General features: G+C 38.0%; 1 protein-coding gene across 8 annotated transcripts in view; it reads right to left on the bottom strand.

The window, feature by feature from the left end:
* Positions 1-27,451, bottom strand: part of LOC139986835 (uncharacterized) — a 388,837-nt gene that overhangs the window by 102,667 nt on the left and 258,719 nt on the right. For 7 of the 8 annotated variants that reach the window (XR_011799729.1, XM_072002492.1, XM_072002509.1 and 4 more), the window contains one exon: positions 16,919-16,978. The exons of the other annotated variant lie outside the window; for it this stretch is intronic. Coding sequence is in view for 6 of the 7 variants with exons in the window: in XM_072002492.1 (XP_071858593.1) it covers positions 16,919-16,978 (60 nt within the window). In the remaining variant the exon portion in view is untranslated. The remainder of the gene's footprint in view (positions 1-16,918; positions 16,979-27,451) is intronic. 8 annotated transcript variants of the gene reach the window in all.

Raw genomic sequence — 27,451 nt, 5'->3', positions numbered from 1 at the left:
AAGCGACTCACCCTAAAGACGACAACGGCTCTTTGGTGTCGAAATACGTGCGAAGCATTCGTGCCTCTAAATTCGAACGCCTCAGGTTAACGCCAACCTCTCTCGCTTCCACGATCATCCCCTTCTCTCTTCATCGTCTCGACGCGTGCACACGTTCGACTCGCGTATTCCTTCAAAACGCGTTACCCATAAATCTTAATGAACATCGAGGATTTACGAATCATTTATACACGTTGCTGGAAACTCTCGGAAGATTAATTGAACTCGTGAAATGAAATGTCGAGATACGAGTCGGCAGATTTGTGGCGTGGGAACGATTCAGTTTGTTTGATCAAATAGTTCGAGCAATTTGATAGTTTCTCGAGTGATTTAGGACACTAAAATGGACATAATTTTAACGGTGATTTGTATAGGAAGAAATGCTGACGTTCTTTCACCATCAAACTAATTTTGATTGAAAGTATTCCTTGGCCAAAGTATGATTTTTAATCAGTTGTAATTAATACGATTTGTAATGAAATGTAAACAATTTGTAATCAGTTAATATTGAAAAATTAATGGAAGAACTAATATTACACAATGAAGGTATTGCAGAAAGCGATTGTGTGAAATTAAGAAATGGTATATATTGTACATATTCAAAGTGTTTTAAGAATTTTCGTTTAGGTTAGAGACCGGGCTCAGATGGTCTAACAGATTTAGTTATTACATGTCTGACTCGGTAGCACTATTCTACTGGTAGGGCGAACAAGTGTTAAAAAGTCACGTTCTTTTGCGTATTTATTTTATCAGTAGCGTTCATAAAACGACAATCTTCTAGTTCATCAGCATAATGTCAAAATAGGGATAGGATTAATAAATTTTGAAATAAAATGATTAAAATACGAGCCCATAGGAAGACAATCCGATCAACTCTACTTTCTATTATTATCACGTAAGTACATAACGAATATTCAATTCTCAAAAAACCAAGGACTTACTTTCATAAATTCATTCATCGGAGGATGACATAAATAGTGGTAAATTCTAAGGCGAATTCAAAGAACAGCTTTCAAAAGGTTTTTGAAACCATCTAGCCCTCTCCCGACACATCATCACTTTCTTATATTCTTTAATTTATAGAATCGAACAATGTGACTACTAATCGATTCATATGTCGAACTAAATTTTTTGCTAAATATCACTATTACTGCTATTTATATTTCCTCTATATTTGCTATTTTTCTTTAAAAGCACGAATACACCAATAACCTATCATTAGTAGAGCCATGAAAACTCAAGTGAAACGACCATAAACAGAATTTCTAACGGTACGATCGTTTCCCCGAGTATCATTTGATCATACGTCCGAGACATGTTGCAACGGCCATCTGCCTGATTTACGCTTAAATAAACTGGGCGCTATTTTCTGAGCGTCCAATAGAAAACGGTGTACGTATCGTCGTTGAACATGTTCGGTTCTCGATGAATTATTAGTCAATATCGTCAGATGCAAGACCGTAAAATCAAAGCGGCGTTCACGTCGCCGACACGCGTTTTTAATTTCCGCGTGCAAATGCTGGTGCACGGCTTTAAAGGCGAACCCCAAACTGGCGAGGAAAGCCACCGCCGCCCTCTGCAAAGCTTGTCTCACTCCTACCGCGCACGGCTAATGAAAATCGAACGATCAAGAGCTGGAAAAGGCGATTCCCATTCGAGCTATTTTCCCTTTGAGTCGCGCGCAGAGCGTCAGAAATCGAAAAAATCTCGTCAAACGCGTTTAACGCAGGCTTCCCATCACTGGATAAAATATTCCGTATGGGCAACTTATTGGAGAAAATATTGCGCTTTAATTTGGTTTTAGTAATGTGACTTTGGGTTATCGAAATCAATTCAGAACTCAGACGAAAGCGGTTTAAGGGGGATTTTTTGAAGAGTTACAAGGATTGGAGTTCTCTCGAATAAAGAATTGCTTCATATTTGAATTCTAGTATGTAATTCTGGACAATCGAATATCCATTTCTACATCTTTCCTCTTATCTTTTAGTAAAAACGCAATATAGAGATGTTCCATCGATATTTTTAGATCGAAAGTTTTAAATATCGAAGCTTTAAACCTATACGTTTGTTGGATAAGCGCGACACTTTGTTTATATAAAAGAATACTTTATTTTGAAAGCTTTTAGTAATAACTTCTCATATTTAAAAACACTCGACATCGTACACTTATACACTTGAAACTCTTAATACTTCAGCCCATCTCATATGTAAATTCCCTACATTTTTATATTTGAATTTAAACACGTAAAAATTCAACTAGTATAAACCACTAAATCTAAAGCAAGAAAAGAGAAAACGCATATATCTTCCACGTACCATCTTTTCAATAGTCACAAATCTACTTTTTCCCATCATCGCCATCATAGCGGACTGAAAGAGGTCACGTGTTACTTGCACAACTTTTACCAAGCTTCATCAACGTGGATTACTTTTCTCTCGAATGGAAGCCCGGTCGTTTCTCGTAATTCAGTTACAGGTCGTCGCAAAGTATCGCGGCGACGAACAGGCGAATACAACACACCGGTGCAAACGGTAACGAATCGTCGTTATAAATATCGTTTCGCCAAGTAGGATGAACGCTTAGTCTTGGCCAACCGGGCATCGCCAGTTTGTTTCGCGTTTCCCTCTGGTATCCGGGATCTAAGAAATATTCTGCGGCCGTAGCGGTAAATTATAGCAACGTGTCAACCGGTGATAATAAATCGCCGTGCGCACGTTAAAACGGCCGCTCGACGAACGTTAAAACGCGCTGGCTGCAGAATCTGCGATCGCGATCGGTATTCCGTATATGTATGTTCCTTTGATACCATAATCGCTGTAATTACTACCCGTTTTCTTGGCCCACTGTTCTTGCCTCGACAACGACCGATCCGCGTAAAATTCTGATTGCATGTCGGTATCGCAATTTTACCGGCTGTTGTAATTACTCGGTCGTTAATTGGTCGAAATTATTTGATAGCTGCTGGAGATTGTCGAGGTCGATGGGGTTCGTTGGAACAAGGGATGGGGATGTAGAGAGTGGTGGCTAGAATCTTTGGTGTGGCTTGTGGAGAAGAGGATGGCCTTGAATAATGAAAATCTTTGATCAGGTAGATATTATACCGGCTGGAAGTGATCCAGACGCTATGATCGATTTATAGTAATAGAACGCGAGTCTTAGCGGAGTGTAATTAGAGGTAAAATTATTTATTGAAACTTTAGCCACGAAATATATTTACTGCTACATAGATACATTTGCCATATTAATATCACTGCTTGGATCAGTATCGGACGTTTTTCTATCGGTTTGGAGGAACTTTTGTACAATCTGCTTGTAATTGAAACATTGAAGAATTTGGAGATTAAGTGCCTGTGAAACAACGAAATAGTTCTATGATCTTGATAATTGCAAACGTCAGTCAAAAATTAATTTAATTTGCTAATTCATCTCTCAGTTTGTAATTGAATTACACGAAGACAAATAGTATCTGAGTATCTTTGCGCAGTAAATTACGTACATAGAACAAGTGGCAATAACTTTTATTTTTATTTGTATTATCCTGAAATTTGAAGATTAAAATTTAAAGTAGAACGTAACTTTGAATTTGTCAATTCAAATCTTTTGATATTTAAAAATTGTTTTAATGATGAAAAGTTCTGTGAAGAGAAGGATAGGTACATTATAACGAGCAAACTTCCTGTAACCTCGCTACAATTATAACGATTCAGCCGATCATCCAGCATGTTAACATTAATTACCAGTAACGCGAATCGAACTCGATTATTACGATCATGGTATCGTTATATTGTGCAAATGGGATGATGGTCGCGGCGAATTGCCTCACAGCCATCGATGTGCAATGCCAGCGGTCGCTTTCTATAGAACAATGCGACATCACGGCTATTATTTGTAGCGAACCGGAAGAGCAAGTTGACTTGCGTCCCATTAATATTAATCAGTGCTTCGCTCACGTTGATAACTATCTTCCTTATCTTCCTTATTTTCCTTTCTAAACCATATGAAATAACTTTGTAAAAGAAATAAATAAATAGAAAAATAAGAATAAAAATAGATAACAATGTAAATAACAATGTTTTATTCGCCAAAAATTTGCTAGTTTGTAGCGGACAAGTAATCGCAAATTTTCCTCTGTAACTTCGATTTTCGACTAACAAGTTGATTAAACACGAAGATGAAGAGAATTGGTAGAAATTATCGAGTAGGTGCTCGCGTTGAGTAATAATTAAAATAACAGACGTTCGCTCGGTCTATGCTCAACGTCTGTTCCAAATTTACTCGAAATGCACCAAGTTAGTCAACGCGTATCTAAAATATACACGTGCTCCACATGCACGAACACGCCCAACTCGTTTGCATGTAAACTATTTGCAAGAGCGAGTAACGCCCGGCATGCACGTCGACCGAAATGCAACACGTGCTTGCTCTGGTCGGCCCGCTTGAAGAACATTCGGATCGCATCAGAATGTAACTAAACGTCTGCTTAAATTTAATATATTTGACCAAATGGAATTTGGCAAGCATGGAAATCTTTATTTCTGATAAATCGAAGTACATTTAAATAATTTCATTTAACATACTTTGCAAATTTTAATATCTTCGGTAGATGAACATAGAGAGATTCATGGTTGGAGGATGGTGACATTTCGTATACTTTGAACATGCAATTCTTCCATAAAATACTTCACTAAAGAAAAGAAATAAAGAATTTTTTAATGACTCATATCTTAGTCATATCTCAGGTCTTTAACACAGTATTCTATGAAATTATTTTTCGTAACCTTTCTTCTCAAAACAAATTTCCCTTACATTTCTTTCAATTTTTCTACAATACCTTTTTTTCCCAAATTAGATCTAGTGCATTGTTCTTCGATATCTATCCAATCCAAAAACTTCTCTCTGTTATCTCTTCTCCAAAAATATTCTCCTTGTATTTCAATTCCTTTGTAATATATACATATACTTTCTTCTTCCACATGAAATCTACTTCAAATAAGATAATACTAAACAAAATAAATAATCCTGCAAATATTTAACTCAATACCATAATGTATTACACGATGAAATTCCACGAACTCGAGAAACAACCTAAAGCCTCTCGATTCACCCTCGCCATTACCAACTAACCGATACCCAGCGAATCAAAGACAGGATTAGCTGATTAGCCAATTTAACGAAGATCACGAACGCGAATAGCCCGTATTCGTACCGGCTCGATAGGTCCAGCATCGAAATCCTCTTTGCCGTTTTCGAACGCGGCTCCTAACTTTGATCCTGATTAGCGTGGGCTGCCCCCATCGTAACGAGAGCACGCTTTTAGGGCTATCGAAAATCTGGCAAAAAGGGGGGCCCGTCGTTGCTACGCGTGTTGCTCCACGTTATGTACGCGGAAGAAGGCTCTCAGATGTTCTCACGTCCAGCTGAGCTTTTCGGGCCGATAATTAGGTGGTGAAAAAGCCAGGGAACAGGGGGGATGAGACAAATCAGGTGGAAAACAATGTACTTCAAAGGCCTGTGTACCTCGTTACGGTACTGTTCGAACGCTTTCTTTCCTCGATACACGGCCAAAATAACCAAGAACCATCGTTTTGCGTTCGTTCAGTTCGTGTACAAAGGTGAAAGAAAATTGAGGGCCGTTAACCTTATGCAAGGGAACAGGAAATGTCTTTTTGATCAGCCGGTTTTCTTAGCTGGAGGTCTAAGGATATGGTGAATTTCAGAATTGCGAGAATGTGTTCTACGGAGAATGAAAAATTCAATCGACGATTCAAAACGATCTAATAATTTAAGATTTATTTTGATTTCGGGGATTATCGAGATACGTGTTGGTTTGATTAAACTTTACGAACGAGTATAGTAAATCCTAAGTTTGATATTTTTGACATTTGAATTATTTTATCATCCAATAGTTAGCTATGGTAATCCAAAAGTTATTATCAAATAAAATAACATCAATGCTTGTGCTATATGAAATTTCAGTCTAGTACATATTTTTTATTTTACATATTCATCAAATCAAACGTATGCAGTTAAGTGCTATATTATTGTTCAATATTAACTGAAAAGTAGAAAAATGATCGTTCCTAAAGGATGCAAGTAACGTTGCAATGGTAACAATAATATTAAACTGAATTATTATAGAACGATAATACTAAACAGAAATATCGTACAATAATTGAAATCTCATCTATAATAAAATTCTTTCTATATTCTTTTAAATATTTCCATACAAACATCTGCTCGTCCAGACACCTCAATCCTTTCTCATCCTATACCAAAGGACCAACATCAAAAGCCAATCTTCACTCCTTCGTATCTCGTAAAAGATTTCTCAAGATCATCTAGCTCCTAAACTCGATTAATTTTCGATATTGCCAACAAGGTCGAGATTCACGTCGGAGAATGCTAGAACGAAAAAGTGACAACGAGTTAAGCTCGTGCAGCGTATTAAGTTCCGCGGATATCTCGAGGGCTTCCGCGAGTTTCGCATAGTGAGAACACGGCCGGGCTGGCGCAAAATTATGCAGGAAATACATATGTACAAGGCACTCTTGTATATTGGCCGTCGAGGTAGAAAACGCGGCCCACCCTGCGCCTTGTAAATACGCCTGCAAATACGGCCAGAATTATCGTTGTCGTCCTCGTCGTCTGCAGACTTTGAAACTGTTGATGCGTTAATGCAAATGCAGCGCCGTTTCTGGTCTAGCGTTTGTCAGAAGATCGTACGCGCCTTCTGAGAGCGACGGAGTTAAAGCGTAATTTTTAACTTTTTTTTTTTAGTTCAAATTTTTAATCGAATGAGATTGTAGAAACGGAGAATTTAATATATTCTTGCTACCGATGAAAGTATTACGTCGATTTAATTGTTTTGGTAATGTTGCAGACGCAGCTGCTGCACTTTATGTATGCATTCCGATAAAATGGCTTAAGAAGATAAACGAAATATGGGGTAGTGTGCTGGAACGAACGTTATTACATAAAACGGAAACATTTTTGAAGAAAGAACGGAAGACCTTCAAAGGCTTCAGTGAATATGTTAATTGGTAAAGAATGATCATGAACAAATAAATAACTGAACATTTATAGATCATAAAATTACAGGATTAATTCTGGAGACTTAATAATTTTGAACGTTTCGTTACGCTTCTGCAAAGCTTCTCAATAAACCAAAAATCGGCTGGTCGTAAAACGATCATAAAACGGTCATAAAACGATGTTCGGCCGATTTTAGTCACGAAGAGAAGAGGAATGCGAAGCTGAAAGGGGACAACGGAACCTGAAGTGCCATTCCCGACGAGCTCCTTCGATTTTCTGTTAAAAGTCCCGGTAGAATCGTCTTCGAGGGCCGTTACAGGGCCGAGAGTCAGCGGGATGCAAAGGGGGTCAACGAACGAATCGTTCATGCATGATTTTTCCACGAGTGCTCTCCATTACCCGGTGAACGCTTGGAATTCGTCTACCAGCGCATAAATCTCCATCTGCTTAAAAGCATCGGCCACGCACAAAGAGAGGCAAGTCGTGGTCGGTGGATCATCGTCTTCGATCGTTCCGCGAGCAATAATTTCCGGTATGTTCACATAGTAAAACCCTTTTTCTGCATGGTAATTGCCTGTGTATCTGTTTGATCATATATTTAGGATCTAAAGCTTTATCATTTTTGTAGAAAATTCTTACTAACTTTGATTTATCAGGTAAGAAGACATAAATTGACCCTCCAAAACGGTATAACATTAGATTAGACAACGATTTTCTTTCTAATTACAATTTAACTTTTTCGACAAGAATTCTTCTTTTAACTGTAATATAATAATGCGAACTATAACACGCTCATGTTTGAAAAAATAGGTTAATCATAATTCTTAAAACGGGATATGTAGTAGCATTTATAACGAGATTCCATGTCTCAGTACGTCTCAGTGGTGAAAGAAACATTATAAAACAATCCAATAATTATTCTAAAAGTTATCTCGTGATATATTGTACCGTTAGCCTCACGAGGTTTAGAAAAGTTAGCGAAATATTCACCAGAAAATAAAATATTAGAAATGTGAATATACGGCTAGCAAAAAGCAATTATGCACTGGGAATTCCACGACTTCGGAAATAGAGAAAAGGCGGCAGAATAGTATCGATAAAAAGAGGAATAGAAATCCGTTTCACGCGATTCGACGGCGGCTTCCTTTCACCACCGAGGGACTCTATTACCGCGTTCTGCAAACAGACGTTCTTGGGGACGTAATAAAGTTAGAGAGAAGCGGCCAGCGGTGAGGCAAGGGGAAACGCAGTGGTAGGTGGACGAGGCTAAGGTGGAACCGCAAAAGTTCAAATTGATTTTGCAAAACCACGGTCCGCTTTATGTAAATTCCAGCGGCGGGACACTTCTCGACTGGAGGGTGTTTTCATGGTCCTCGGCTCCGTAGTCGTCGCTGAATTATGACCGTGATTTCCGGCGAGATGGACCTTCCGGTCTGGCAGAAGTCCAGTACTTCGAGAAAGTACGCGGATAAATCAAAAGCGTTTTTCGTGGTGCACCAAGGCGTTAGTTTATTGCCATGTAAATCATCCGCGTACAGCAAGAGACACGTCGATCGAGGAAATAGTACGCGCGACCGTTCGTCATCGTCTGTTCTCTGTGACGAGATAAATGTCACGACTTCTCGATACCGATGATGACACGTTTCTGAGAGAACAGCTTGTGATTTACTGTATCTTGGCGCTTCTTTTTTGCTCTGTAAGATTTTAGAGCGAATAACAACGAATACATGTTTACATTGACGAGTATCGATCAGTTTCGACATTTTTACGATGGATCAAGGAGTTTGGGATTTTTTCAAGCGTGAAAGATTCAAATTTCAATTGGACAAATTGTTTAAATTATCTCTGGAGTTAGTAGTTTCTCTTCGTTAAAGCACGATCGAAGCTTCTTTCATTTTACAAAAGAGTTTTAATAAATTTGCTAAGATTCGAGCAACGATCAATTACGTTATGCTTTCACCATTATTTTTAGTTCTGATAACTTGAATTTTAATCGTCGTGTGTTATATGACAAATTAAACTCCTTGATGCGATTGAGACTATATTTATTTCAGTTTGTAAGGCCTGCAATAAAATTTACGATTTTAACATCGTTTAATTATTATTTGAAAGCTATTAATGATAAAATTAAAGATAAAATAAAGAATATTATAATCTACTGTTTTCAAAAGATTTCTTCATTTATATTTCGTCTGATACTTTCCAGAAACGTCGCATACTTTCTCGTTACCTTCTCTCGCAAAAGAAAACTATTTCGTCTTTGCACGAATTCTAACTCACTCCATAGGTGGTCTTCTATGTTCGCGGCGTGTAGCGAGGAATCTTACATAGACACGTTCAGGCTCTGTGTTATATTACATTTTATTACCCCACCGTATACTTGCCAGAAGTAATAGTACGAAATTTATAGGCACCAGCCTTATAACGTCCCTTTCCATGCTCTAACCTATATCGACACGTTGTTATCTTCACTTACTACATCCCGGCAGGATTTCATTTCGGTTATTTATGAAACTGACTCCATGTTATTTCGTTAAAACGTATCACACGGTCCTATCCTATAAAATGTATGTGATCATTTTGTTACTCCTATGTCTCTTTTTGTCTGTCCTCTTTAGGTATATCTTCTATTCGAGTTCCAACAAGTCAGAACAATTATTTTAATTATTATTTTAACTATCGAAATTCGTTTAATTTCCTTAACATCCTCGCACATAGAATGACTCAGCTCGAAAATTAAAGAATATGCAATACACATATCAATTTTTCATATTTATTTTTTAATTCAATGAAATTTTATAATACAACGAAAGAAAAATGTCCACTTATCGCTAAGTGCTTAAGTTTCTTTATTTTACAAAAATACTTTTACAAAAATCGACCAACCTGCTACGATTATTAATTGTCGAATAACATTAATCAAACTTTGCTATCTATTTAGAAATACATTGTCGGCCGAAACTTTGCAATTACTATTAGCATCCCATCAAATTCAACGATTCAAAGAAAATTTTAGCTTAGAAATCTATTTTTTTAGAAAAAATTTTTAAGAAAGAATCTACTGCAGCAAACAATTTCGAATTAATGAGACTATTAGCAGGAGATTTATTATAGGTTTTAAACTTCTGACTGATAGTACGGTATGATAGTGTGGTATGTGTATATAATCCTTCATTAATATTTCTGTCACAGTATAATAAAACGTCAACTGCTTGGTACCACAGCGTGAAACCATAATCTTTCGAACGGTATGAGCAATTTCTTCTAGCGAAAGCAATTCAGGGGCAGTGAACATCGAAGAAGTTGGCGCGTATTTGTTTGGCGAAACGGAGAAATCCGTATGATGTAGGCGACTATAGTCGCGTCGGCTATAAACGTTGGCTTTCGCGTAGAATATATCAACCCTTTCCAGACAATGTTTCGCTTTATAAGGAAGTTGCGGTGAACCTACGAAGAGTCCCACGGGGGATTCAATCCTTGAGGAGAACGCCGCCGAAATTGAGAAGAAAAATGGAAAATGGAAGAAGCCGGGACCGAGAGCGGGGAAAAAAGAAAATAGAAGAAAACCAGGCAAAGAGGAATGGAAGAGAACCAGCCGGAGCATACGGAAGAACGCGTTCGATGACGTAAAGTATGGTTAACGGTGGAATGCCGAGTACACAACGGAAATGAAGAATTATTGCGGAAAGGAGTGCTTGAAAAATTTATTCGTTGAAGAATATGATTTATATGGCATTCCATAGGAGCAAATCTAGGAATTTTAGAGACATAATTTAACTCGAATGTTAAGCTCTTTGACTCAGCTTCGAAATCGAGGAAATAGAGGAGTTTGTTTGATGTATTGATAAAACATACAAAAAATTTTCTGTGAACATAATAACTCGTTATCGATCAATTTTATATAAAACGCAGTCAAGTATTTTTTTTTAATCATTTTCGATTTATGAAGCTAAGAATCGCGCAGGAGCCATAGTTTCTATTTTCCGATTGAAGATTCAAAATATTTGGCAATTTTGTGTTTCGTATAAATCGATGAATGTATTCGGTTCCTTCTGCCAATTATTATTTAATCATGAAACGTTGGGTACGAAAAAATATACTCATAACTTTATACGTAATCGATTACACATTCCCAATATCGAATTATACGTAGGAATTTAGTAATATTGAAAGTGTTTTAATTTTGTGTTTTTATAAAAGAGAGAAAAATGCAAAAGTAGCGTCGAAGTGGCAAGGTATTTCGACAAGAATTGATTCGGTCGAATGACGAGACTCGCAGGGGGAACACGTTCGTCTGAGCAGGGAAGACAGTCGAAATAACAAGAAAAGAATCGGAGAACAAAGAGACGACAACGGAAAAAGAACGATTGATGAAAGTAGCTTTCTTGAATTTGGCATCTGCGTTTTATTGCGCTACGCAACCCTATAGAAACGTCGAATACACCACCGGGAAACAAAACGTCGGTCGTTTTTGTTCATCTTGGCGAGCAAATCAACTTCCATAAAATAAGTCCAATTTCGTATTCTTGTAAAAACTCTATTTTGTAATGACATTACAATTTCTGAAGAGCAGCTTTGTTTCTTCGAATAAAAGCGTCGCTCTTCGTCGCCGAATCCGCTTGCAAGGAAGCAGAAAATGCACGACTGTGTATCCAAAAATTCACGAAACAATTGATTCAGTAATTCCAGAAATGTCAGAGAAACTTCGTAAATAGTCACTGACAAATTCTAATGGCTCTTTAACGATACAATATTATTTTAAATGTTAACGTTACATCGGAATTCTCTTTGTTATTACCAAATCTTAATAGCTCATCTCTTATTCTGTTGGTACCATATCCACTTTTAATCATTCGCTTGCGCACATTTACATTTCATAGTACCAACACAGTGAGATTTTTCACGGTACAGGGACATATTTTAGGCTTTCAACGCACGATTAATCCTATTGTATCCAATTTTATCTTATTTGCATTTGATGTCAAAGGGTTTTTACTGGAAAATAAATAAATAAATAAAATGAAAGCACTCACGAGCCTGAAAATCAACAAAAGGAGTCGATGCTAAGTTTATGATACCCTAGGGGAAGAACGCATATAATAGACTCTTCATCGTTCTTGCCACAAAACCCTACGGGATAGAATACGAGTATCGAGTCCCTTCTTCACGGACTTTCTTTTTGCAAAGAAGTTGCGACGACCAGGTTTCCAAAGCGTTCCTAAGGGAATCGATTCTCGCGGAAGGACGAAATTCTCGCGCAGAAAGCATACAAACTGAAGAAAGCGCGGAAGTAGAGATTAGAGAACGATGGAAAGCATGGAGGAGCAAAAAATATTCTACCCCTCGATACGCTTCTTCTTGGCGGAGATATTTTAATTTTACGCCCCTTCCGAGCGACAACGTATCGAATTCCATTTGCCAATCTTCTCGGTTTCTTACTGTCATATTTCAAGACGAAGAAACCATCGAACGACCAAGTTCGTTCAAGTTTCGAATTATTATCGAGGTGATTACGTCTTTTATTTCGTTCGTAGCTAATTAGCGGATACTTCAGAGTGCGGATCGTTCGCTCTTAGAAAACTTGGATCGGATTTTTATCTAGAAACTTCGCTCGAGTTGCATTGTTCCGCCAGGAACAAAGGACTTTACGAGGATTTCACGTCTTTTTGTCTTTTCTGAGAGAAAATTGGGTTGCTGAATAATTTATGAAAGGCCTGATATTCGGTTCTATAAATAATCTCGTGTTTTAAAGTTGACGATCTCAGGAAATTTGGTTTTGTAATTCTTTTTTCGTTTCCATATATTAATTCGTTGCATATATATTTGTTTTAGTGATAGACGAAAAGTATAAAAATAATAAAAGGATCTTAAATTTTTATTACAGAAATTTCTTTAGTTTGTTAATACAATCTCTCTTAAATTTCGTTACGATTTTATCGAACGGTTGAATACTTTATCAACATCTCTCTTATTATATCCTTTTTTAACTCTGTTCCTAAAATATACACCCTATACAGTTAAGTCGACGCGGACAGAAGACAGTCGAAACGGGTGCGCCATTAACTAAATCAACATTTACTTGTCCTATTTTTGCCGCGGAAAATTGAGACCACATCCTTAGCGAGTGCTTGTCGAAGATCGTTTTGTACATATAGGAAACCGATACGTGCAACATATTCTACTTAAACCTCGTCCCATCCAAAAACGTTGGAAACCAATCAACTCTGCTGCAGTCTTCAAACAAGAAGACTTTTACTGCTTCTATTGAGATGTATGTAATTTTGTGTGCTACACCGGATTAGCCGCGTACATGTATGAGTATGAGTGTGTGTGGGAGTATGTGCGTGCGCAGTGTCTCGTAAAACAGAATAATGTAACTTCCATACGCATGGTGGTAAAAAAGATAGTGAGACAAAAAGAATGCTACAAATCTCTACGTATCTACGAATATCTTGTAAATCGTATGTTAAATAAATCTGAAACTATTTTAATATCATTTCTACGTGTAGTGTGAATGTTGCCATACATTTATTTCGGCGACTAAGATCCACAATTCTCAACAATTTCATTCAAGTATTTACTAAGAAGTTTAAGTTTAAGAAGAATAATGATCACGTCGCTTCTCCCTCAAACTTAAGGAACCTGTTGACGAAAGAAAAATACGATTGGGTGAAAAACGGGATCTGGAAAAACACAGCAGGATAAAGAAACAAACCTATCGACAAAAGTCAGATATTAGTACTATCGCTTTTATTTTTATTAGTATACATATATAAAAAGCTTCTTGTCAAAATTTTGCCAAGGAACAACAGCCATCACATTACTATTATTAATCGTTTAGAAGATTCGAGCTAACAAATCGAATCAAGTATTGCTATAAACAAATATTTAAAAAGTTCTGATGAATACCTAACGATCTCGTCAAGGGTGCAACAACAGCCATGGCAATGCTATTAACGATTAATCGTTTAAAGGCTGTTGCCTCGACGCAACCTTAACGAACGCTTTAATCAATCTAACGTAAATGAATTACGCTTCTCCGCGTTTCTTAAGAGCTCGCATCGTTTCTTATTCACGACAACGGGAGTCCGCAACCCTCTTAAGTCATTGGCGTCGAGAAGCATTTGAAAAGACCCTAATCTCTTCTCTTCCTTCCATCGCATCGTTGCCAGTATTTTCATCGTAATAAATCGAACACAGCAACGCGACGCGATTTATCGGCCATCCATCGCGTTCATGTGTTCGCCTATCCATCAGTGATTACCACGCAAATATATTCGGCGCAATAAAAGATCTCTGGTTCGATTTATAGCAGCGAAAGTGGCGCTTTATTGGTGCTATCGATCTCGCCGATCCTGGAGATTCTCTGCACGACTGTTCTGCACCGTTGATACCCGTCGAAATAAGAGGGATTCGATGTAGCAGGTGTCACGGATAAACTGACAACGGTGAAATATAGCGCGCGCGAGTTTAATGTATGAATAACTGTAGATAATTTATCTTTTTATTTCGATTTTCTTTTTTCTTACTCATCTTTCTTCCTTTTGTATAGCGCTGGTGGTGTTGATGGCGATACGTTATCGCCTTATTTGCTGGTTCGCGCGCGTATCACGCGAACTAGCTATTTGTATTTCGCGTTGATGCATCGGCGTGTGCGCAAACATTGAGATTTTTCGGATTTACGTTGCTGGAAATTGGACTTTGTTGTATGGTAAATAGGATGTTTGTACTTGTCTGCTATTTATATTTCCTTTTTATGGCGTTGCAGCTTTTTGTGTAAAGAAATCGAAGGAGTTATTGCAATAAAGAGGCACTCTTTGCATACTTTCCAGTAATTCGAACAAACTGACGAAAACCAATTCAGAATCAATCGAAATAAAATTACTTTTTGAACTGGATATACGTAGCTCAAGAAACAGAACCTAAATACAAATTTGTTTCATCTCCTAAATTTCATAAAATAATAAATACTCTACTTTGAATATTTTACATATATTCTTATATGATATATATGCCACGGATCTTTGTATCCTTAAATTTCCCCAAAATATAAACTTTTCCATAAACATCCGCAGTCTGTAATATTGAAACGTAACAATAAAATACCCTAAACAATCGTACCAATCTGTCCACCCTGTCCTGACCGGCAAAATCGAATAGAATCACGAGAAACTTACTTTATCCAAAGACAATCTCATCCAACTGACTCAAAGGACATATCCATTACTCGACACCCCATAAAAAGCCGAAAACTTCTAAGAAACCAGGGTAAACCACCCCAACTTGTCTTCCACTTTTCGCATCGAACAGAAAATATTTGTCGTTTCTCAGATCCTGAAATCTTCTCACGAAATAATTGACTCTGGTGGCGCACGAGTTGGACGTTGGTTGGCGAAAGGGCTCGGAGGGTGCACCTTTAAGATCGAAGTCTGGGCGGCAGAGAATGAAGAACAATAGGGGAAGGATGAACGAAGAGAGTATGGGAGGGAGTGAGCGGTTTAGAGCGAGGGGATTCGAGCTTGTGTCATGGGTTCTCTCGGGCTTCTTGGTGGAAGGCCTAGCGAGAGATAGAAGGGTGAAGCGACTCGAAGGGAGGCTAATAGAAATGAAGAGGCCGCCTGTCGTCAAGGCATAAAGCCGTAAACTGTACAGGTGCCATCGTTCTCTCGCTGCTTTCGCAATTTCGAAATATCGAACGGGGAATAAACCGACAGATCCATAGAGTCTTTGGGAATTTTGTTTAAAAAGGTAATTGATCCTGCTATTCTGTTTAGTACCGTTTTACGTTCCTATATTTTCCGATATCTTCCTTCGATTTCAATAACATTTTATACAATATTAATAATGATTCAACAAGATTTTAAAATATATATCGAGGTGTGATTTTTATCCTGTGCTATGCAGACCATTGGAGAACAGTGGGATTAAGTATTCGATGAAACATAGCTTCGCGGCTAACATACTAGTGGGAAGTATATATTCTTGTTTCGTTCGATATGGGAAATTTCCAGTTCTTGAATAAACATTCGATAGAATTTGTCAGAATTTATCTAAAAATTCAAATGAAAAGCTGTCTGTAAAAGTAAGTAAATTTCAAATTTTCTGAAGAGCTTCGAAATTGTCGATAAAAATGGAAATTCTAGAAGGAACGTTTGGTATTCGAAATAATACTCTTGAATTGGCATCGAATCGACGAGAAGAGGGTAGTTCACCCTCGAGCGGATAAGAAATACGTTTCACGATTCTCGGTATCTATCATTTGTTTACGAATTCAACCCAAAAATTTACTAGATTCTATTTTTTTACTTAAAATTTCATTTAAAAATATCGTGCTTTACATAAATAAAAGCCAGATCCACCGCAGCTATACATTATTTAAAGCCTCGCGACGTTTTTCGCTTGGAATTCCTTCAAATCGAAACCTCCAACTTCCTCAAATTCCTCTTCTCGTCTCAAAATTTCAGCGAAGAAGACGTTTCAAGCATCTCGAGAAGAGGAGGAAAGTTTCAGCGGATTTCTTCCCGACTCGATCTCTTTTTGTTCGCGGTTCTGGTGCAAAAATGGGCGAGACTTAAAAGATTTAGTGCTTCCTTCGGTTCTGACACTTTCCTCCCTTTTCTGTCACTCGTGCGTCTCGCGGATCCTCCAGTTATGCAGATTTCGTGAAAATTCCCGCCGAAAATTGAAATTTCATCCACCGCGGGGAATACTCCCCCGAGATTACGTTCGCGTACGAAACAATCACAACTCACCCCTCTCAACCCTGTTTCATTATCGAAAAGAAGACGACGCTTTGTCTTTCGGGGGATGGCTGTACGAATACCTTTCGTGCTTTGATCTACTCACGTTAATGCACGCTCGAGACGTCAGGGAGGAACTCCCGATGCTGCAGTGGCAGGTACGTACCTGAAAACAGAAAGAAAATATTGTTTTTTTTTAGTATATAAACGAATAAAATGTGATATGAACTCAAAAGAATTTCATACTAACTTTTTTATAAGTATCTCGTTGAAATTTTAGATTGCGTCTGACCTGAGATTAGTGCCTATGTTCGTCTAAGAGATTGCGAATGACAAACTAAATTAAGATGTACAAACAAGTTCATCGTATAAATTCCATAGAATCGATTGAAAAAAATTGTAAGTGGGAAAGTTAATAATAATAAGGTTGAGTTATGGAGATGAGTTAATTCCTGGAACTTGCTTCCCAAGCTACAATGTTAAAAACAAAACTCTTGCACGAGAATATAACGTAAATTAATTGCAAAATATTGCAGATAGAACGTTATACGTTTGCGGAATGTTGTCTCTCAATGAGTGAAATTCGCGACGAAGTTCTTGTAAGCTGTAAAAACGCATCGTGTAAAGTTTCACGATGTCGAAGACAAGGCAGGTCGTCGTCAATAATACACCCGATTTAATCAGAGGGCGCGTGTCGCCTCGACGAAAGTACGGCTCAATTTGGTGCCCAGATTGCCTCTGGCGATGGTGTCTACGAAATCCTTCGTCCCCTGCACCAGCAAGATCCTAGTTCGCGTATACGTTTAACGGAGATAAGTTCTGGTGAAAATGAGCCTCGAAGGCACGTGGTCCTCTCCCTTCGATGAAACGAAAGGAAAAAAAGAAACACAGAAGTAGACTTGCTCCAGTTACCCGAAAGGGTTAACCAAGTTTCGTTACGAGGGTTGAAGATACGGACGGTAACGGAGGAAAACAGGTTCCCATCTATTTTGACGTAGGCCAGGCCTCGTTGACCCTTTTGCTCGTCGACGTACTGCCTAATCGTCCTTAAAGACTCCTCAACGAATGATGAATCGCCGGTTTAACGAGGGTTCCTCTGTCAGTCGTAGATGTATCGGTTTACCGATCATTTCTTCGGCTCCCGCGGCAGTTTCTGCAGTTCTCCAGTTGCAGACTAAGTTTGGACAAATCGTGTGCCTTCGTTTCGTTAGTTTTCCTAATATGTCTGTGGTTATTTGGTTCCATAAATGTCGCACGGGTTTTCATAGATTAGATTCAGCTTTTGGATTTCTCAGATTTCAAGTTTCATCGACGATACGCAATTCAGCTGAAATTTTTTCGACAAGATTTCGATCAGGAAACTGTGGGGACTATGCATAATCGTTTATTCTTTACTTTTTTTTATAACTCTCGTATATTTTATATTTTATAACTTTCTTATAACGTGAGCAGTTCCTGACAATTATTTATCGTACATTTCGTGGGTCGTTATCTTGTATAAATACAAAGGTTTGATCGATTCCCTGGTTTGCCTGACGATCCAGCCCGATTATTGCATTTTGTATGAGATCAACAATGTGCCAATATTTATGAATAGAGCTGTATATTGGCACATTCGCTTGGCACGTCCACATTGCACTCAGGAATGTGTATGGATCGAGGAAAAGGAAACCAGTTCATCAAACAATGGATCCGGATAAAAAAAGATTGTACCATTCCCTCTCAGATATTTCGATCAACCTACTTTCATCTTGACTATACGTAAAAAAATCGCGGACAGGATATGTCAACTATTTTTCATGTTCATCCGACTGGTCTTCGTTTGCTTTTCGTATTCACGAGACTCGAAAAGGTATTTCATGCGGATGTACCACCTAGAATTAACATCTGGAACATCCAAACAATGAGAGCTTCGGGGTATTCAGACAATAAGACACCTGTATCCGAGACCAGTCTCGCCGATGCCAACTCGAACTGGCCGCTCTATAGAATACGAAATCAATAGCGTTTAGCGTCATTACGTGTCCATTCAACTTTAATGAATGCAATTTATATTTTAACGCGTTCTCAAAGATCGTCGCAAGTCGACGTTTCTCGTGTATTTCCCTACGAAACCACGGCTGAACGTAACGCTTTTCAAAGTTTCGCCGATAAAGAACGTTCGCCTTTATAAAGTTACAAGCAAGTTTCAAGGCTTTCGTTTGAAACGCTACGTATATGGAACGTGGACTGCCACTCCGAAGCTTTAAGGTTATAAACTACCTACGATGATAAAATTCTTCTTAGGGTAGTTCGAGATTTACGAGCAGAGCATAATTGATCCTCGTTCCGTGTTTCTCTGGTGTGCAGTGTCGTTGTGATTTGTTGCTTTTGTGACATTGGGTACAATAGGTTGTTGCAGGACTCTTCTTACGCAAATGCAGAGGAATCTCTGAAGAAACACGGATCGTTTAATAAAAAATAATTGTAAAATCACTGGTACTTCTCAGAAAACATAAATTCTAAAAAATATATCTGCATTTACTTTCAACCGTTTTAACGAAACGTCCCTGAACTCAGACAAACTTCCCAAGAAAGAGATGTTAAATTTATATCAGTCTAAAATAATTGCCAATTAAACTGAAAATTTTAATTATCATAATCGAATCTAACTAGCCACGAACCACGAAAAATCGATCGCTCCCGTTAAATAATTAAATCCAGAGATTGAAAATTTTCTTGAGACGTCTTGTTGTATGGCAAATCCAAGAGCAAAATTACAACAACACTAGAATCAATGAAATTACCTTAGGAAAATAAATCGTTACGTATTTTCGCTAAAGCTTTTTTTTATTTATCCGCATTTATTTTACGATCGTTCTGATGAAATGTGCCAAACTCGATGAAACTTCCCAAGTAAGAAATCCTAAAATTTATATCAGCCTGAAAACATTATCGATTAGGTGAAAAATGAAACTATATAATCTAATCTAACTAAGCACAAACCAAATGAAAATAGATCCTCTCGTGAAATATTCACAGACCTGGAAGCTTCCTGAGGCGTCTTGGTGAATGGCGAGAAACTAAGGATCGACCATGGAAGTCGAGCTCCTTGAGACTTTCTTTTCTTTTTATTCACGGATGGCGGCCCCGCGGCCGTGATTGCATTCAGGAAGGAAGCCTGAACGACGATTATGAATCACCGATTCGTGTAATCGGTGCCTCGTGGGACTCCGTTAAGAGTCGTCGAGCCTGGAAAGAACCCTGGCCGTCGTCATCGTTCGCCGAACAACGTGGGAGGATACGGTACGGCGAATATCGCGATTCACCAAGGCGCAGAGCCCTTGGTTTCAGCCGCAGGAAATGGAAGATCAATATGTACTCTCCTACTTTGCAGTGTCTTGTTACGCGAAAGAGATCCACGGTTACTCGCGCACGACGATTCCTTCCTCTTGCGCGTGTTTGCGTGTAACAACGTGCACGTGTATTCAAATTAAACGCTGCTGATGAAGAAAGCATGCTCGTCGCATGCTTCGTTTAACGGTAGCAATGACTATTCTTGTATACGGACCCAGCCTGTGAAATTGTAGGGTGCAGAAACTAGGGGATGTCCATCGTGTAGTTGGGAAACTTTGATAGGTTACGCTAGGTATCCATCAGTTGATATATGTATTGTTATTTTTAGGAACTGGAGATTGAGAGCGTGGGACTTTGGAAATTTGAGAACGTGGGAATCGTGGAAGAAAGAACGGAATAATGTGAAAAGTGGGTTGGAAGAGCGTAAAAAAAATTGTTATACGTCGAAAGTAGCGCAAAGATAAGCTGGAAGCAAGTAGAAACTTAGAAACGTACAAGTATTCGATTCTCGAATTTTCAAATATTCAAATATTTAAATCTTTTAATTTCTGACCCCGCAAATTTGAATTGAATGTTTCAAGCTTCGATCTCATAAAGTCCATGAATATCCAAATTTCTGATCTCTCCAATTTTTTAACGGTCATATCTTCGATCCTCCAAATGTTTGAATTCTCGACTTTCCAAATTTTCGAATCTCTAATTTCACGACGGCTTGATTTTTTGAATTGGTTCAAATCTTCGCTCTTCCAAATTTTCTAATTTTCGCGGACTGACTATACTAATTTCAAATGTAATCTCCCTGAAATCTCTCCGAAACGTTTAGTCTTACCGAATCTTATAACTTGCAAGGAGAATAGGACTATTTTACAATCCCTTGCACGAATACCGGCGAATACCAAGGTCTATTATACACCGATAAAGAGATCGAAACGTATTCGCGTCTCCCGCTCTTTACTTTATGTAAATACCAACGCAATCTTTTGCAAATCAAGGAGGAAAAATATATTCCTGGTGGAATACGTTCCGAACGGTGAAGGTTCGAAGAGGTTTACCAGAAGAAGAATACAGCTTCCATTCTGCTCTGGCAAACGAACGATGTACACACTTTCCTCCCTCTACGCAGACAAAGAAAGATTCCCTGATCGACTGTTTCCACTTTTATATTAAAGCAAACATCGAAATCTGCTTACTGCTTGTAACACAAAGTCTCGACGAATACTTTCGTTTAAGTATTCAAGAAATAGAATTGTAATTATTCAACGTATTGACATATTCTATTATTTCTACTCTTCTAGTTCTTTAATTCAGAGTGGCTACATAAATGTTGGCAATATTTACTATAGCATTTACATACTAATTAATTAGGTAGGAATACGTAAGAAATGGGATTACGTAAAAAGTGGGACAGAAAACCGTAGAAAATTTGTAAGCTGTGAACGGATATAAACTTCCAAATTGTTAAAATTTTGGGCGTTGGAAATATTTCAATTTTCGAAATACAAATATTAAATTTCGAATCGTTAGTAGTATTTTCATACGACTACAAAAATTTGATACTACGAAGGTTAAATACACATTGGAAGGCGAAAGAAAGTTTAAAGGCTAAGCAGTACAAAAAGGTTATAATCGACAAGAACAATTAAATTAGGAATAGATATAATATAGATGATTGTTATCAACATATGATATGAACATAAAAATGTTTAGTACAACAAAGTTACCACTAATGTAGTGCATTATACATAAGTATGAATTTTATGCTTCTTTTTGTCTGCCACTGTGTATGGAAACTGATAAAAAAACTTTAATGGAAAATGGCGATATGTGTCGATGCTTCTTGTTGATGCTGCATTCTTCGCGCGAAATATACAAATTACATTGTCAAACGCAGGTACCAAACGATTCGGAATTATTCCAAGCACGAGTGGAATGAACACGTGCAACTGTTCGTTGGATTCCTCGTGGAGAACACATCAGAAGTTCATGTTACATATTGCGCGGCTGTCGAGCGAGTTTGACCGCACCTTAAGGGTCACGGTCCGCGATGGAGGAGGCGAGCTAGAACTTCCGTAAGTAATAAAATATTCGACTGTCAGGTGTACAGCTACTCGCTCGACAAGCAGTTTACGAGCTGCACGTTTCGAGAATACTCTGAACCGCGGTTGTACTATTTCCATTTCTGTTATTGAAAGCACCGAAGAAACTGGCAGTTAAGTTAACCAGGTTCAGTGCTATTTGTAATAAAAGTGGAATAACACGAAAAAGGCTTCTAAATAAAAAATATGACCATGTTCAAGAAAGTGATCCAAAAGAGAAAAAATGATATCATGTTAAAGTTAAAATATTCCAATAAGATAGATTTTTATTATTAATCATCAGTCACTGTACACTTTGATGTACGAACTTTGATTTACGAACACATGAAAATGGTATTTTGTATGGAGAGCAATTAAAGAAGACGCGAGTTTATCAGAAATGGATCATATTAACATTACTATATCATAATTAGTAATCCTCTTAAACAAATCTAATATCTAAAAAATCCTAAACAAACTCAATTTATCTCAACTGATCTCAATAATCTTCAGAATCGACATTTAACTATTCAAATCTTAAGCTATTCGATTACACAAGATCGCAATAAGAATGCTATCTTCGATTCTAAACTACCAACAATTTCTTTGATCGTCCCTTTACAACCTGACGAAGTCATCATTAATCATCTATCGAGTCTCAACCTAGCAAATCGCAATTCAATTAAATGCTACGAAACGTCAACAACAAATAAATCGACGTCACCGTCGCCTTCTCGCATATCGATTAACGAGCAAAAAAAGAAGAGATCGAAGAAGCAGAGGAATTCTCGCTGATGCGGTGGAAAAGATGATTTCTTCTTTAGAGAAGAAGAAGGGATGATCCAAGCACAGGGGAAAAGAACTTTGATTTCGTGACATCAGCTTCTTCTTGCGAGTGGGAGTATTTCATTTGGTTATATCACGAGGGGCCGTAGTAACCGCATTAGTCAAGCTGTCGTGCTTCGTTCGAGATCGCTTGTCAGTCGATCCTTTGACAGGGGCTGCTGGCCCGGACAATAATTTCATATCTCGGAAAGTGCTGGCCAATCTAGCGCGCATCGTTGCGCTTCGTCGCCTCCACTTGCTCTCTAGTCGATGAATATCGATATTCCACCCTTATTACTTTTCTTCGCGGTACCAGTCTTCCTGGTCCTGTCCCCTCGATCTACGATGTGCGATCGACGCACGATAGTTATTATAGATCGTTCAGATTGTGTAAAGTCACACGTATGAAAGTTCGAAGGATTCTTGAGAATGGAAGTTTGGTTTTCATTTTCTTTGGATGACAGCGCTGATTTCCGATAATTGACCGATAGAACGCTTGATGGATGATCTGGACGTTGGTTTCGTGCAGCTCTTTATTCGAAGCTTCTTTGGTCTAAAATTTTGCTTGGAAATTTATACAGAAATTATTTTGTGTGTACACATATACTTTAGATACCGATTTATTTAAAATATGTTTAGAGTTATTAAATGAAATATTTAATGCCTTTACATGCTTTCTAACATTAAAAAATATCCTTACAGCTTCAACAGATTTAGAGTAAGATTGAGAAATAAATATTCAAAAAGTTAAAATGTAAAGTATCGCAAATTATTTAAAATTGTTAGATGATATTGATATGAGAATTAAGCTGCATATTATTTCAATGTGGGTCTTATTTGATTTATGTAAAAGCTTCCATTTTGTTTGCCTTACGAAAAATCCCTCTGTACAGAGGAAAAGGTAAGCTTATTAAACTCTGTAGCATTAACGAAATTACGGACATTCGTTTGTTTGCAAATGTTTGCTTATCGTATAAATTCCTTCGCTCGTTGCGCGATCGTAATCAGAAGCGTGACCAGCACTTTAGAAAATTATGACAAGCCATGCGGGCGAGGAACGTCAGAATTCGTCGGCGAGTACCAGAAAGCCTTTGTGCATCCTTCAAGCGAGCTGACAGATGAACAACAAAGGGAAAAATACATAGGGAGAAAAGATAATTGTGAGGGGGTGAACGTAGCTGCGAGGCTGTCGTTTGACCCAACTAATTCATCAATGCGCGGCAAGCAAAGAGGCAGATGTTGCACTAATAGAAACTACGAAAATGAAAACCCTCGAACGCGTTTTTGTTTCCGAAATCCGACAGAAAATGTATAATCAGTTTTGTCAGAGGAAATTTTTATATATTATATTTCGAAGATTGCAAAGATTAAAAAATTAGAATTTGCAAAGATTCTACGTTTCAAATATTCAAAGACTATTGAGATATCTATAATTTTGTGTGCTAGACTAGATTAGCCCCGTAGTAGTGACACGTGTACATGAGTATGAGTGTATGGAAGTATATGTGAGCACAGCGTTTCGAAAAACAGATGAATGCAACTGTTCCGTTAGTAGTGTGATATAGAAGATGGTGAGACAAAGAGAGTGCTGAGACGCGTGCAAATATATATTGATGAAGATCCTATAAATCACATATTAAATAAATATGAAACTATTTGAATATCTTTTCTACGTGTAATGTAAGTGTTCCTATATATTTATTTCGGCGATTAAGATCCATAATTCTCAACAAAGACTCCAAGATCCAAGGATCAAGGACAATCTTTAATTTCAGAAGACTTAATTGAAGTTAATTTCAGAAATATTCTAATCTTTCAGGATGCAAAGTTTCAAAGGTGCAAGTATTCAACGAAAGTTTAAAGTCTATCATTATATATTAAACGATTCTGTATTCTATATAAATCTAAAATTCAAAATCTGAAACTTGTAAAGTTTCACGATGCCAAGAACTAAGGATACAACTATTCGCGGAACTCTAAAAGTTAACAAATTTCACAATTAAAAATGTCAAAGAGCCAAAGATTCCAATTCAAAAACTTTGATCAAAGCGGATCTCTAAAACGCAAGTTTCGAATATCGAAAGTCGACTGCTCGGTAACACAATGAACGCACGAACAAACTCGGCTACGTGGTCGGTTGAAAAGCCACGAAAGCCCCTGGCCCGAAATATTCGGCGGTACGATCGGATTCCCTGGCGTTCGTTCGGTCGCGATTCAATGGAGAAGTCGGATCACCGTCGCGATTTATCGTTGCGTACCAACCGTCAATCCGCTTGCGAGTCGAGAGTACGTATAATTGGAAGGGCCAGGGTTCGGGTGTTCGTCCTGGCTCGTGTTTAGCTACCTTTTGTGGGATCAAGGTATTTCCAGGACCGGCGCTGCTCCCGTTGCCATTGTTATCCTTCCGCGCGCGGGGTGGCTTTCATTGTGACTCGTGGCGGGCGAACGCCAGGGCCGCCAACCTACGAAACACCGGAAGTTACGGGCCAGCGTTCGCCGTTAAATTTTACCGCTCAATAAAACACCGAACCCGACCCAAAGGTACAGTGGCTCGGGAAAGTATTTGAACACATATTACGGAGAAATTTTGTGTACGCATTATGTGTGTCATATGAAAAATTGTCAAGTATCATCGACACTGTAATGAGTTGGCTTGGATTCCTATGAGAATTTTATATTTTGCAGAAATTAATTAAAAAAATAGAATTTTGGTAGAAAATTGTTTTATCTATTAAGTACTATGGAAAAATATATATTTTGGATATTTTATATATTTTCTAATATTAGATGCAATTTTGCACTTTATAGAATTCTACTTTCTGGAATTCTGAAGATTTCGGGTCGAACGTATGCAGACAATGTTGCTATACGATAAAGGGCGCTTCGTAGAATAGGGGGTGGCTCATGGCAAATTATGGTGTCATAATGGTAATTGTTTTATAATATATATAATTTATCCTACCATATACCGTTCATAAAGGTCTAGATTTCGGAAAGAATTAGATTTATCGGCTTTTTTTCGTACATATTCAAATTTCAATTAATCTGTTTGATTTAAGAATTCAATCTTTAATACGTCTTTATACTGGACAGGTTTATGTAACATACAAAAGTGTATACAAAAATACAAAGAAGATTGTTTGCAACGAAGGGAAGAGAGAAATGACAGAGACCATGGAAGAGGATGTCGGTTTTCCTGGCTCCACTTTTGGTTTTATCCTTGAAAGGCAACAGATGGCTGGACAAGCCAGCGCCGTTCAGCGATTCCAGAGGGAATTGCCTGCTTCTCGTTTCCCTTTTGTTCGCCTCTCATGGGCACGAATTTGAAAATAATCATAGTAACGATGACTAGGGGCTATGAAGAAGCCACGGTTCGTCGAATAAAGGGATATCGATGGTCGTGAGTTGGTTCTTATCAATTCATCTGCTCGAAAATGAAAGCCGTGTCGACCTTTCTCAATGTAGGGGAAATAAGAACGATTTTAAAGTACTTTGAAATCTTTTCACTCACTTCGTTCTATTTATGATTTTCTAAATTCTTTAGGGATATTCGAATAAATAAAATAGCTCTTATATATTTAAAGATAGATCGTTTGGAACACACAGTCGTTCGATTTGATCAAAGACATTCAAATGACACCGTTGACGATTTGTACAAGAAACAACGAAAGGTGGGGCAAAAAGATCATCTATTACCGTTTCCGCTTCCTGACCGCGAGAGCAGACCGTTCACGGCAAAATGTAAGTAGAAACTGTGGTTTCTGGTTTCCTGCGACTGTCTGTATCTGATGGGAACATTCAGATGCCACACTTGACACCGGCTACGATTTTAACGCAATCGAACCCCAAACATCCTTCGCTTCCACTCACGATGATTGTAATCAAACCTCAACCATGCAAACACTCTCTGTATAAAAGCAATATGTACAATCAAGTACCAAATTTTTCCAACATTTACAAATTATTATATTCCAATGTGAATAAAATCCCAATAATACAATTCGCCCTATTTCTTTGATACGAAAAAATACAATTACAATTTCAATGTTATGAGAAAAAATGTTAAATTCTACCGTCTTCTTAGACGAGAGAAAGAAAATAGTGTACAGATTATAAACCATATTTCATTCGTTGAAACGTTGAACTCTTGACGGGGTAAAAGATAAACGTCACAAAATATTTGTGTAAAAGGTTTCACTTAATCCACCCATGGGAGGCGATACCGAAGGATCAGACGCGATAACACAGTGTCCCCATGGATGCACGTCACTCTTATTTGTTCCTGTCAATCAAAACAATCCGGGATCGAGCGCGATCATCGAGTGGAGGGTGAGTTGACCACATTCGTGCAACGTGCAGAGGGTGCGCGTGACGTTTAGCCCAATATCCGACCGTCTGACCCA

This window comes from Bombus fervidus, chromosome 1 (assembly GCF_041682495.2).
Source record: "Bombus fervidus isolate BK054 chromosome 1, iyBomFerv1, whole genome shotgun sequence".
NCBI classification, from domain to species: domain Eukaryota; kingdom Metazoa; phylum Arthropoda; class Insecta; order Hymenoptera; family Apidae; genus Bombus; species Bombus fervidus.
This window is presented reverse-complemented; position numbering and strand designations above follow the sequence as displayed.